Source organism: Pyxicephalus adspersus, chromosome 7, assembly GCF_032062135.1.
Source record: "Pyxicephalus adspersus chromosome 7, UCB_Pads_2.0, whole genome shotgun sequence".
Classification (NCBI taxonomy): Eukaryota; Metazoa; Chordata; class Amphibia; order Anura; family Pyxicephalidae; genus Pyxicephalus; species Pyxicephalus adspersus.
This window is the reverse complement of record NC_092864.1, coordinates 349,161-361,017: the sequence shown is the minus strand read 5'-3', so window position 1 is coordinate 361,017 and position 11,857 is coordinate 349,161. Positions and strand designations below refer to the sequence as shown.

General features: G+C 49.2%; 1 protein-coding gene and 1 long non-coding RNA gene across 2 annotated transcripts; one reads left to right on the top strand and one right to left on the bottom strand.

Annotated features, from left to right (window-relative positions):
- Positions 1-6: 6 nt before the first annotated feature.
- On the top strand, positions 7-809 carry LOC140334460 (uncharacterized). Its single transcript, XR_011921560.1, has 2 exons — positions 7-546; positions 703-809. It is a non-coding gene; the product is annotated as an uncharacterized lncRNA (long non-coding RNA).
- A 2,638-nt stretch (positions 810-3,447) lies between these two features.
- Positions 3,448-6,437, bottom strand: CD2BP2 (CD2 cytoplasmic tail binding protein 2). Its single transcript, XM_072417025.1, has 3 exons — positions 5,940-6,437; positions 3,852-3,946; positions 3,448-3,783 (listed from the first exon to the last, which is right to left on the bottom strand). The coding sequence occupies exons 1-3, from the start codon at positions 6,328-6,330 to the stop codon at positions 3,673-3,675; spliced, it is 597 nt and encodes a 198-aa protein (XP_072273126.1). The 5' UTR covers positions 6,331-6,437; the 3' UTR covers positions 3,448-3,672.
- Between the last annotated feature and the right edge of the window lie 5,420 nt (positions 6,438-11,857).

Below are 11,857 nucleotides of genomic sequence, written 5' to 3'. Positions count from 1 at the left end.
ACAATGACTCTCTATGGTAGCACTCTGCTCCCATGCTCCAGGTGTTTCTAGGTCTGGGTGTTGTCATGTCTGCCTATATTGGGATACAAAGCCGGCTCTGTCCTGCTGGGTGTGGCCACCTTGTGTAAATGAACAGATATAAATCTAACGCCCCACACACAGTACAGACCTGTTGTGATGCCATGTGACCTAGGAGTGTACCCCACACCCACCAATTAATGTCAGGGTGTGGACAGGTCCCAGTTGCTCATCATCACATTTTAACTTATTCTATTATATGTGTGATTTACAAAATTCTCTGCTTGCTGTCCCATATTTTCATTACTACGTATAATCTGTAAATGTTCTCTAAGTGATCATTCAGATGTCAGGGACAATTATTTTGAAGAAGGGAAGTTCTGAGGCCCACAGTCTTCAAACCCCTCTGTCCTCCATTTCTGCCTCCTACTGACAGACTTGTAAAGGGAAAGCAATGGCGGAATCATCACACTAACCAATTCTTCTCTTTTCCATTAGTGGCGGAGCCATCAACCAAGACCACATCCCGTGAGTGCAATACAACATAAATTTTCACTTCCTGGACTGATTGTTGTACCTTTCCACTTCTACCCTCCACTGCTATCTCCCCCTGCCTCCTCTGTCTCATTTCCATCACAGCCCGTGTTGTATTCATGGAGTCTAATCATCTCTCTTTATATTTAGGACTGAAATGTCACGTGTGTACCCTCCCCGCCATGTGTAAAAAACACAAAGAGCAGGAATGTGAAAGCAAATATGAAACCTGCCAGAAGACCCACATGCCCATCACAGATCCGAGCGGCAATGAGAACAGAGACAACTACTATGCTTCCACCAGTGAAGGAATTATGGGTACGTTGACACTTTTCACCATTAAAAAAAAAACAATCCTAACACCAATACTGTCCTCCATAACTCAACTTCCTCTACCAATACTGTCCTCCATATGATAGGATGGGATAGATAGTAATGGGGGGGACACATGGGGGGAGGGGTGATAGGATGGGATAGATAATAATGGGGGGGACACATGGGGTGAGGGGGTGATAGGATGGGATGGATAGTAATAGGGGGAGACACATGGGGGGAGGGGTGTCCAATATGATGATATACAATAGATGGTAATGGGGGGTCAGACAATTACCCCCATAGACAATAGCCAGAAATAGGGGTACATAGACAGTGTGGTGGACATCAGAGGGCATTAGGGTAATACAGAGGGGGCAGTAATGGATAGAGAGTAATATCAGAGGATAGAGGGGGATGGTGGAATTAGGAGAGGGCACATGGGGTAATCATAGATATAGGGGTAACAGGAAGTGATGGGGGAGGGGCATGGAGCACACACTGACCAATGAATGAGGTGATTGGATGCCTAATCATTCTTTCCTTTCTTCTTAGCGACAAAATCAGAAACTTCAAACAAGAAACGTGAGTAACTCCCTACAACTATACTCTGTATGCTAGCTAACTGCCCCATCTACCCCCCCAACCCGCCTCCTCTACCTCCAGCCCCCCAACCGCCACTCCAGCTGCCTTATTCCACCCCCACCCCAGCCCCCTCTGATAATTCTCTGTCTCCATCCTTAGCAATGAGATGCCACGTCTGCGCCCTACCTAATCAATGTAAAATGCACAAAGAGGCCGAATGTAAAACCCCCCAGGACACGTGTGTAAAGATCCACAGGCCCATCACTGACCCCAACGGGACGGAGAATAAGGACAACTACTATGCTGCCACCTCCAAGGACATTATGGGTAAGTTCCAGCATAAGTCTACACCCTGGCCGTACCACCATACCCCCAACCTGACCCCAAACTAACCGCAAACTGACCCCAACCTGACCCCAAACTAACCCCCAACTGACCCCAACCTGAACCCAACTTGAACCCAAAACTAACCCCAAACTGACCCCAACCTGAGCCCAAAACTGAACCCAACCTGAGCCCAAAACTGACCCCAAAACTAACCCCCAACCTGACCCCAAACTAACCCCCAACCGACCCCCAACCTAACCCAAAACTGACCCCAAACCTAACCCCACACTAACCGCAAATTGACCCCCAACCTGACCCCAACCCAACCCCAACCTGACCCCCAACCTAACCCCCAAACTGAAACGCAAACTAACCCCAAACTGACCCCAAAACTAACCCCAACCTGACCCCAAACTGAACCGCAAACTGACCCCAAACTGAACTGCAAACTGACCCCAAAACTAACCGCAAACTGACCCCCAACCTGACCCCAAACTAACCCCCAACCTGACCCCAAACTAACACCAAACTAATCCCCAAACTGACCCCAAAACTAACCCCAACCTGACCCCCAAATTAACCCCAAACCTAACCCCTCTGTACAGAAAAGGGGCAGCCCTGTATGTTCTCCTTGTACTCTTCCCCCAGCTAGGTGTCAATTCATTGCTTGCACAGATCAGATCTCTAATATATGCTACAGACAGCCCGACCCCATAACTTCCTGGCTACACGCTAGGCAGGGGGACCCAAATCCCAGCACACCTCTGCACATCACAACTGCCCTGCTGTGCTGCAAGTGCCAGTGCCATGCTGGGATCTGTGCTGCCAGTGCCATGCTGGGATCTGTGCTGCCACTGCACACCAGTGAGCTGTACTCCGGGACTGCTGGGACTGTTAGTTCTCTTGGCATCAGATTATCAGGAGGTCCCCATGAACCTTGTTATGTCTGGATTCCTGGCCCTGTGACACAATCTGGCCCCCACTAGTCTCTTATTGACCCTGTAATCCCTTCCCCCACCCCTCTGTGGCCCCAACCATTGCTGACTGACCCCCGATCTCTTCCTCCCTGCAGTCTGGGGACGTGACTGTATCACCAAGGAAAAGTGTGCCAAGGAACAGAAGAAACACAAAGGAGGTTCACTAAACATAACCGTAGAGTGCTGCCAGGAGCCCCTATGCAATGCCTGAGAGCGCCACCAGGAGGCCACAGCCAGAATCTAACCAACTCATCATAAACATTCCAAATTCAATAAAAATTACTTTGCATCACCAGAGAATTGTCTGCTTATTATCAAGAGAAGTGGTACTGTGCTGAGTACATACAGGGAACAGATACCGAGAATTATACCCGGGGTACAGGACAAGAGAAGTAGTACTGTGAACAGATACTGAGAATTATACCTGGGGTACAGGACAAGAGAAGTGGTACTGTGGGGAGTCCATACATACAGAGAACAGATACTGAGAATTATACCCAGGTACAGGACAAGAGAAGTGGTACTGAGCAGAGATTCTGGGAGATAATATTGGGAATGTATTGCTATTTTCTGACATATTAGATTGCTGTTAGTACATTAGTTTTATATTATATATACCCCCCCCCCATACAGCACACATTTGTTATACAGCCCCCCCCCCGTGCCTATAGTAGGTAAGAAGGAGAATGGAAAGTAGAATGGAAGATTTATTACAAACATTTTGTGTCACACACACTACAGTCCCTCACAATGGAGTCTCTGTAAAGAAGTCCTGAGTCAGGCAGCAAAGGCTTCTGGGAAGGATTGGGGCCCCGAGGTTGGGGCTCCAGGGTTGGGGCCCCGAGGTTCAAGCCCTGGTCTGTCGGGGGCAGCAATGCAGTGGGTTGGAGATGTCAGCCATGTACATTGGTGGCATTCTTCACATGTAAAGTTCGAAGTCCAGTCGCTGAGAATTGTAGAATGGCCCCCCAGAGGCGCCGAGCCGCCGGCAATAGACTCCATCTGCGAAGTATCCCTGATCCACCCATCCCTGGGGAAGACACACAGTGAGAGGCGGCACTTCGGGGGAAAGCCGGGTTATGGTACTAGGCGTCTTACCTGCATCTGTGAACTGGTGAAGGGTCCATACAGCTCGGCGCTGTCCTTGTTCTCCCATTTGTATTCCCATAGAGTCTCCTCGGTGTCCCGGGATTCTGCAAAGGAAGAGACATGTGGGACCGCGGATAAAAGGCTTTGCTTTGTGGAGATCCTTGGACCATTGGGTACCGGACGCCTATGGGCACCTCCAGCTGCTGGTCAATCCTTGGATCTTCAGGCAAATCTTTATGTATAAATAAGCTAGTTGTTGTATTAGGGGAGACAGGAAAGATTGGGGTTTGTGGGAAAGTTTTCAGCATATATTTAAATATCACACAACGTTACTTAACCCTCCCAGCGGTAATCCTACACTCGGGGTAACTTTAACCTAAACTTTCCTTGCTCCATTGTCGCCCCCCCCATTGTCCTGCCGGGCCCCGCAGGTCCCGGGGACACGTCCTCGATCTCCAGACGCACAATGCAGAGACGATCTCCGGGGTTACACTGAGAACGTTACATCATTGCGTTGGTGACTATGAACATCCTTGGGATGGCTGAGGTTACTGCAAAGATGCTGCTAGGAATAAATAGCGATTGTTGTATAGATGTCAGGAATCATTTCCCAGGAGTATTGTATATATAGTAGATGGAAATAACTGGAACTTGCCTGTGTTCAATGTAATGTACAAATATTGGTTCATTTTATTCACAATTGTGTGACATTATGTACCGTTATTATTAATAAACAGGATATATATAGCTCCAACATATTATGCAGCGCTGTACTATAAACATGCCACATTTAAATATATGCTGAAAACTGGCTGACAAACCCCCGTCCTTCCGGTCCTCCATAATTCTTACCTTGGATCTCCATGAGTTGGGATTCTTATCTTCCTCTTCTTCTGTTCAGCTAGCAGCAGATAAATCCCCCCCAAGAATTCCTCTCCATTATAAATGTCATATTATCCTATTTATTAGAGGACGGATCCTTAGATCTGGGACATCCCAAAGAAGTAAAATATTATCAGCCTGACATACATAGCGGGTGTCAGTGTGTAGGAGAGGTATTAGTGAAAGGTGTCACATACAGCACAGGTGTGCAGGAATGATCCACCCTCTGCTCAGGTCCACCATTGGATGCCCAGGAAAATACTGACTGTCCCCTCATGTCCCAAATCAGCATGGAGCAATGTGTATTCTGCAGAACAGCGGGCCCCTTCCTGGTACCAGCGCAGATGTGAGATGAACTGCCCACCTGTGGTCCCCATACGGCTATACCTACCTCGAGTGGGCCACCTATCTGCTCCACACAAAGGAATACCAGCTAGAGCAGGGGTGTCAAACTCAGCAACGTCCTTTTCTTTGGCCCCCAAAGGAATCCTAAATATGAATTGCAGCTGGGCCCCGCTGCATTGAGATAGCGCCGCTATTACAATTCCCGGCATGACTCGCGTCTATAGACCAGTGGCCTCTCTGCCTATGCGTGGCCCCGCATTGGACTGTTCTTTAGACGCAGGGAATTGTAGTAGTGGCTCTATTTCAGTTTTAGGTTTGGCCTGCGACTTTGTCTAAGTTTTTAATTTTGGCCCTCTGTGTATTGTATAGTTTGACACCCGAGCTAGAGCATCTGTAGGGATCAAGAATATCAACCCCCACAGCCTGATCAATGGGTAGGGATGGGGGAAACTAAGTACCCCAATGCTGCATGGCATTACTAACACAAGGGATGCTGGGTTGTCTCTGGCTGGAACCAGGAAGCCGCCTACCTGCACCCTGACTGATTGGAGGAGATCCCTACTGGCTGCTCTGACCTAGGTAGGGCACACCATGGCGGGCTGGACTGGGGAGACTACGATATGTCTGGTACATCACCCAGTAAAGCAGTCAATGAGAGATGTATAGAAACTAAATTATTGTATAAATAATAAGGAAGAACAAGGATTGAGCAGCAGGAGGTCCTGCCCCTTACAGGTTTATCTCATGATTGTAATGAGCACCCTTCTCCTGCAGGTGGTGCTATAACCCAGAGATCTCTGCGGTGCATTGCAGCCTTGAAGTACCCAGCTGCCTACAAACCTCTCACACTGGCCGCTTGCTGGACATTACCTTCCTCATCAGCGAACATGTCCAATGAGGGCGGAGCTGTCAGGCCTCGTAGTCGGTAGGCCAGTTTCTCATATGTGTCCTGATACACTTCATAGACGCCAAGTGCCACCATCTGATCTGCCAGGGATATGAGCTGATCTAGAGGCTGTGCCACCTTCTCCTCTTCCTGCTTCTCTTGCTGGATATCGCTGTGCTCCATCTGTGCTTCACCTTCTGTCCTTTTCTCGGATGGAGATATGTCTTTGTGTTCTGTGTCTGCCTTGTCTCTTCTGCCATGCTTCACTTTATGGACACGGGGTCTCTTACCACCTCCTCCTAAACGCTGGATGCCCTTTGCCACTGTTTCCCCTGGCAACAACACCTTCAAGATCTCCTCCAATAATGTCTTCATCTCCAATGGAGCCCGGCCTTCACTGGTGTCCGATTCCCCATCCTCACCAGAGCCAGGAGGGGGCGCTGTACGCTCCTTAATCCGAACCTGGCAGAGAGGAAAGTGGCATGTGAGGGGTATTTAGACAAAACACCGAACAGAAATAAGGCAGGGCGGGGGGTGACACCAATGCAGATGACAGCCAGATTCAGGAGGCAGGGACGCAAGAGGGGACACCAGGCTGTAGAGAGAGAGAGCCACAGATATATGTCACCCCATAATGCCCCCCCCAAAGTCAGATGTCACCCCAATCTAATGCCCCCCATATTAATATGTCACCCCAATCTAATGCGCCCCTATTGGGTACATACGGGGTCTCCCACCCCGCCCCTGCACTATACTCATATATATACAGTGAACCCCTCTTTTAGTAAATATTGAACATGTTGGCTTCTAACCGTCCTCTTGGCGGCTCCCCGCTCCTCCTCCTCCTCCTCCTCCTGGAAGGTCACTCTTCTCTTCATCGTCTCCCGGTTCTCCCCGTTCTTCGGTGCTCGTCTCACACTGATAACGTCACAGAGTCGCCGGATGTGGAAGCCTATCCTCTGGTGGGGGGGTGTACGTTGTTCCTCGGGTGTACGCGGGACTTACGTAATGACGTCATAGGATGAGGAAAGGAGCGCGGTGATGATTGGATGAGTGCAGCAGAAACATTAGTAACATATTGTAAATATAGAATCCCCCCTCCCCCCGGGTACAGGGATATCGCCGGGGGGAGCTAGGAGCACCCCGAATTCCATCTCCCCACCCCCAACAACTTTATAAATATTGGGGACATAATGATACAAACGGGTGAATATTGAACATTGGTGCTGCTGTTTTATAAGTGTGTCTAGAAGCCTGAAATTAAACATACAAATTATGGGGCCCTAGGGCCACTTACATAGCAAGGAGGTGTGAACCCCAAATTTATGCCTACCTGTCACAAAACTAGAAATGTCATACTACCCTGCCCCCTTCCATACTAACAACCCCTAACTTCCCTGGAACGGGAGATGTACAAAACCAGAAATGTGGGGGCCACCTGTGACTAACACCCCAAAATCTCATCATTGGGCCTTCATAAAATCTAGCCTGTTACCCATTGCGGGCGGCTTCTAGCACCTGAACCCCAATATCCCAGGAGAAGGACATTTATAGCTGAATGCCGTCCCATTGATTCAATATTCCAAAGATGAGATGGCAGAACGGAGGACAACGGGTGAATGATACCCGAGAACTGGAAACCGGGCGCCATTACCCTATGGCATAACAAAGAACTTCTCCTTCCTGTAAGACATTCACAGACACTTTCACACTTCACTGACACATTCACACTTCACATTCACACCTTGCAGGCACATACACAAGCCTTGTCAGTTTAGAGATATATCTGGCCCTGGTCAGCTTGCCTATAAATATTGGGGGTCAGAGGGGAATTTCCCCGTTTCTGGACATACGCTCTCTCCAAGATGGCGGACGCGGTGTCCCCACACCACCTGGACACTGAATTGTTCTTCTTCCTTGACACCGGTCTACCTTGCCTAACTTCCGCGGTCCCTATGGGGAAGACTTCCTAGCACCCGGGTCAGCAGGGAAGACTTTCTCCATCCCGATCATCGGATCCAAGATGGCGTCCTCCCCCGCGCTCCTCATGTGGCCTGGACGACTTCTCTTACAGAGCGGCCGACACGAGTCCACACTGCTGCAGCAGTTCCACGTTCTACAGAGTGAGCTCACCGCTGCTACCCATAAGTCGGTCAGCTCACCAGAGAGATCCGGGAGGCACGCGGCACCGTATTCATCTGTCTACTTACCTGAACCTGGAAGGACGTGAATAGGATTCTCCTGGAGGATTTGCAGTGTACAGTCACGGCAATGCTTCAGGAGCCGTCCATTCCGATCCATAGACTGAAATTTAATAAAATACACCGGGCCCTTGGCGCCAAACACTCTGATAGCAAGCCGAGGGATGGGATCCATAAACTGGTTCTGGAATCTGTTCTGCAAGCGGCTCATTCTAAGACGGATCTTCCAGGGCTTCCAGTATCCATGCAGATCTCCGCCCAGCTACTCCTCGAATACGCCGCAACATGAGAGCGTTCCTTCTGATCCCTCAGATGTATCCATTACAGATGGGGGTTCCCCTTTAATCTGCAATTCATGATGATTGTTCTTACACTATCTCCGGCCCGGCAACTCCATCTGCCGCTTCCATGTGGATCCCAACCGGAGTCCTCAACACCCACGCCACAGCTGTGGGAACCGATATAGTCTACTGATACCCGCAGGAGGAAGCAAGCTATGGCATCCTCTCCTGTTACCTCACCAGATGCTGGAGGACTCTCTTATGGTTTGGTACGGGTGAGGTTCTTTGAGGTACTGCTCCGCCCCTCTTCCTGATTATCCTATAGGACAGTAGTGACGTCCCCTAAATGTTGGCCTGCCCCTTGTTTCTCCCTTTCACCTTTCCCTCCTGCACAATGCGCTATTGATATGGGCCTAGCCACACGTGGCGGGGTGTCTGAATTTACATTTCTAATACTATGCATATGTTGGGTCGGGGGTCTTTTTCTATTTAGGGGAATATATTGGTTCACTTATTTTGCCTTTGGTCCTTTGCACCGATAGCAATCCTATATGTCGGCCCCTTGATAATGGGGTGTGGGGCTTATATCTATTTGATTTACTGGCCCACTCATTACTTGGTCTGTGTGCCTACTCCGGTCTCTTCTGGGGTAATTCCTTGTTATGTGAGCAAAGAATTTACTTTCTGCTATGTTGGCTGTTGTGGGAGCACCCCGCCTTACTCTCACTTGTTTTCCAGTGAGAGTCAGTTGATTGGTGAGTTTATTGTCTCCCAATGTGACCGCTGTCTGCACAGATGACGTTTCCTTTTTGTGTATTCATCCCCATGTATTATGCCCCTCGCCCCAGTTCCTATCTCTTTACTCCCCCCCCCCGGGCCTGAGGCCTGCTATGTTTATGGTGCTCTGGGGGCCTACGCTTATCTTGGGGAATCCCTTCTATTGTGCAGTGCTCAACCGGGTGGGAAGAAATTTTAGGTGGGTGGCAGCCCCTGTATTGTGACCAAACTCTTGGGTAACCACCCAAAAACAGCCGGGTGGGGGCTGAAAAGTGCCGGGTGGTGCGCCCAGCTAAAAGTGCCTGGGGAGAACCCTGTTGTGATTATGGCTAGTAGTCTTTTCTTGTAATGTACACGGCATTACCTCGCCCCAGAAGCATTCTACCTACGGACATTGTATGTTTGCAGGAGATTCTCCGCGTCCTTATATCCGGCTTTTATGGCATTCCGAGTGGGCCTGCCTTTTCCATGCACACGGCAGATATCTGACCCCAACGGGAGGTATCTGTTACTAAGGGGACTAATATGATATTAATGTTACTTTTCTCACGTACTATACCCCTAACACTCATCAGGGTCCTTTTCTTACACATGTACTTCACGGGGCCAGTGATAATTTGTGGGGATTCTAACCTAGTGTTTGACAAACAATCCAGAGTGAGCGGAGTCTCTGCCTGTTTCGGCACAAAGCTAAGTGAACTCTTTCTTTGGAATTTCACCCGACCACGAATTATATTTCCTTCTACTTACATCCGCATGGTCCGTTTTCACGAATCCACCATATTCTGGTGGCCCAGTCTTTCCTGCCCCAGGTGGTACAGGCTCGGATCCATTCAGTGCCCTGGTCTGATTATATCATATACAATAATCATATTCACTAGTCTCCACTCTCCGGAGTCCTCCTGGGGGTTGTGGCGTTTGAATCTCCGCTCTCCAAACAGGTGATTTGAGATCATATTCAGGGACGTTTGGATTACTTTCCCCCTAATGATAAAGAAGGTATTTCTCCAGTAGTTTTGTGGGAGGTTCATAAGGCTTTCCTTGGAGTCCATCTTATTTAATTGGCATCTAGGCTGAAATGAGAACGTTTGGGCCATTTAGTCCCTTCTCCCCCACAGCGTCCCAAGCTTCTTACCCCTCTGATGGTACACTCCCTGAAAATTTGGGATAGGCATTGGTTCAGGTCTCGGCTCATGTCACCATGGGCACCTTTGCAATCTCTCTGTCACAATCCTTCATTCTGACCTGGCCACATGAACCCTGTGGTGTTCCAATGGTGGAGTGCAAAGGGCCCGTCCTTGACCTATCACCTATTTAGTTTATCGGATGTTAAGACTTGGGACCAATTCCGCACAACCTGCGAAATCCCTCCCCGGGAATATTACCAGTACCTGCAGCTTGGCCATTGGCTCAGGCCCTCTGTTAAGGTGCGTACACACTTCCAATTTTTATCGTTCAAAACGAACGATCGATTGGGCAAAAATCGTTCGTAAAAAAAGTAACCAACGACGCCGACGAACGAGGAAAGTCGTTGGAAACGAACGACCGGACCGGCGGATCGGATTGGACGACGATTGTTGAACATCGTTCGTGTGTACGATCGTTCGTTGATCGTCCATGGTCTGAGCATGCGTAATGAACGAACATTCGTTCACTTTCCTGTCGTGCACATAGTTCCTCTATCGCTCAAACGATCGCATCTATTGTGTGTATAATATCTACGAACGATCGTGTCGTTATCTCTATGTGCAGGATCGGTGCTATACGATCGTTCGTAGATATCGTGCAGGATCGTTCGTCGTTCGTTTTCCAACGATAATAATTGGAAGTGTGTACGTAGCTTTAGGCATGTACGTTGCCCACTCACCCTCACCTCATTTGAAAGTGTCTGTTATCTGGCCCTATTGATTCGGGCCCTATCTCCCTTCTCTACAACTCTCGACAACTTATTGCTCTCCCCTCACCCAGAACACAGCCGTATGTATGTAGATGGGGGGCAGATCTGGGATGATGCACAAAGCTGGATGAGGTTTGGGAGGATTTGTGGAGGGCAGTGTCCTCCTGTTCTATCAATGTGATCATGCAAGAATCAGCGTACAAGGTGGGGAGATGAAATTTGGGGCACTGCTAGCAATGAGGGTCTCCTGTGTACCCTGACAATTTCAAGTTGTTAGGACGTACTGTTTAGGAGATCTGGAGGTTTGTACTCGGAGAGATGTAAGGCTGCAGAACATGACATGCAGCTTTCATACAGCTATCACACTGTGCCGATGACGTCATTGTACACGCCCCCGATGTACACGCCCTTTGGAACGTTACATACCCATTTGTACACGCCCCCCGGGTGGATTTTTTTCATGGGCAGCTTTATTTGATAAAATACTGGCTTATGGTATACTTCAATACAAGGAGATGAAATGAAATGTCACCCAGAGCTGACCTCCCCCACTGCCCCCATCACTGCCCCCATCACTAACCCCTATCAGTGACCCCCATTACTGACCCTCATCACTGACCTCCCCCACTGACCCCCATCACTGACCTCCACCACTGACTCCCCCACTGACCCCCATCACTAACCCCTATCACTGCCCCCCATTACTGACCCTCATCACTGACCTCCACCACTGACCCCCATCACTG

Excerpts from the sequence above, each read along its gene's own strand:
- CD2BP2 (XM_072417025.1), bottom strand. The coding sequence starts at position 6,330 with ATGAAGACATTATTGGAGGAGATCTTGAAGGTGTTGTTGCCAGGGGAA. Across the intron at positions 3,947-5,939 it reads CATGTTCGCTGATGAGGAAG|AATCCCGGGACACCGAGGAG; the intron begins GTAATGTCCAGC and ends CTTCCTTTGCAG. Across the intron at positions 3,784-3,851 it reads TCACCAGTTCACAGATGCAG|GGATGGGTGGATCAGGGATA; the intron begins GTAAGACGCCTA and ends TGTCTTCCCCAG.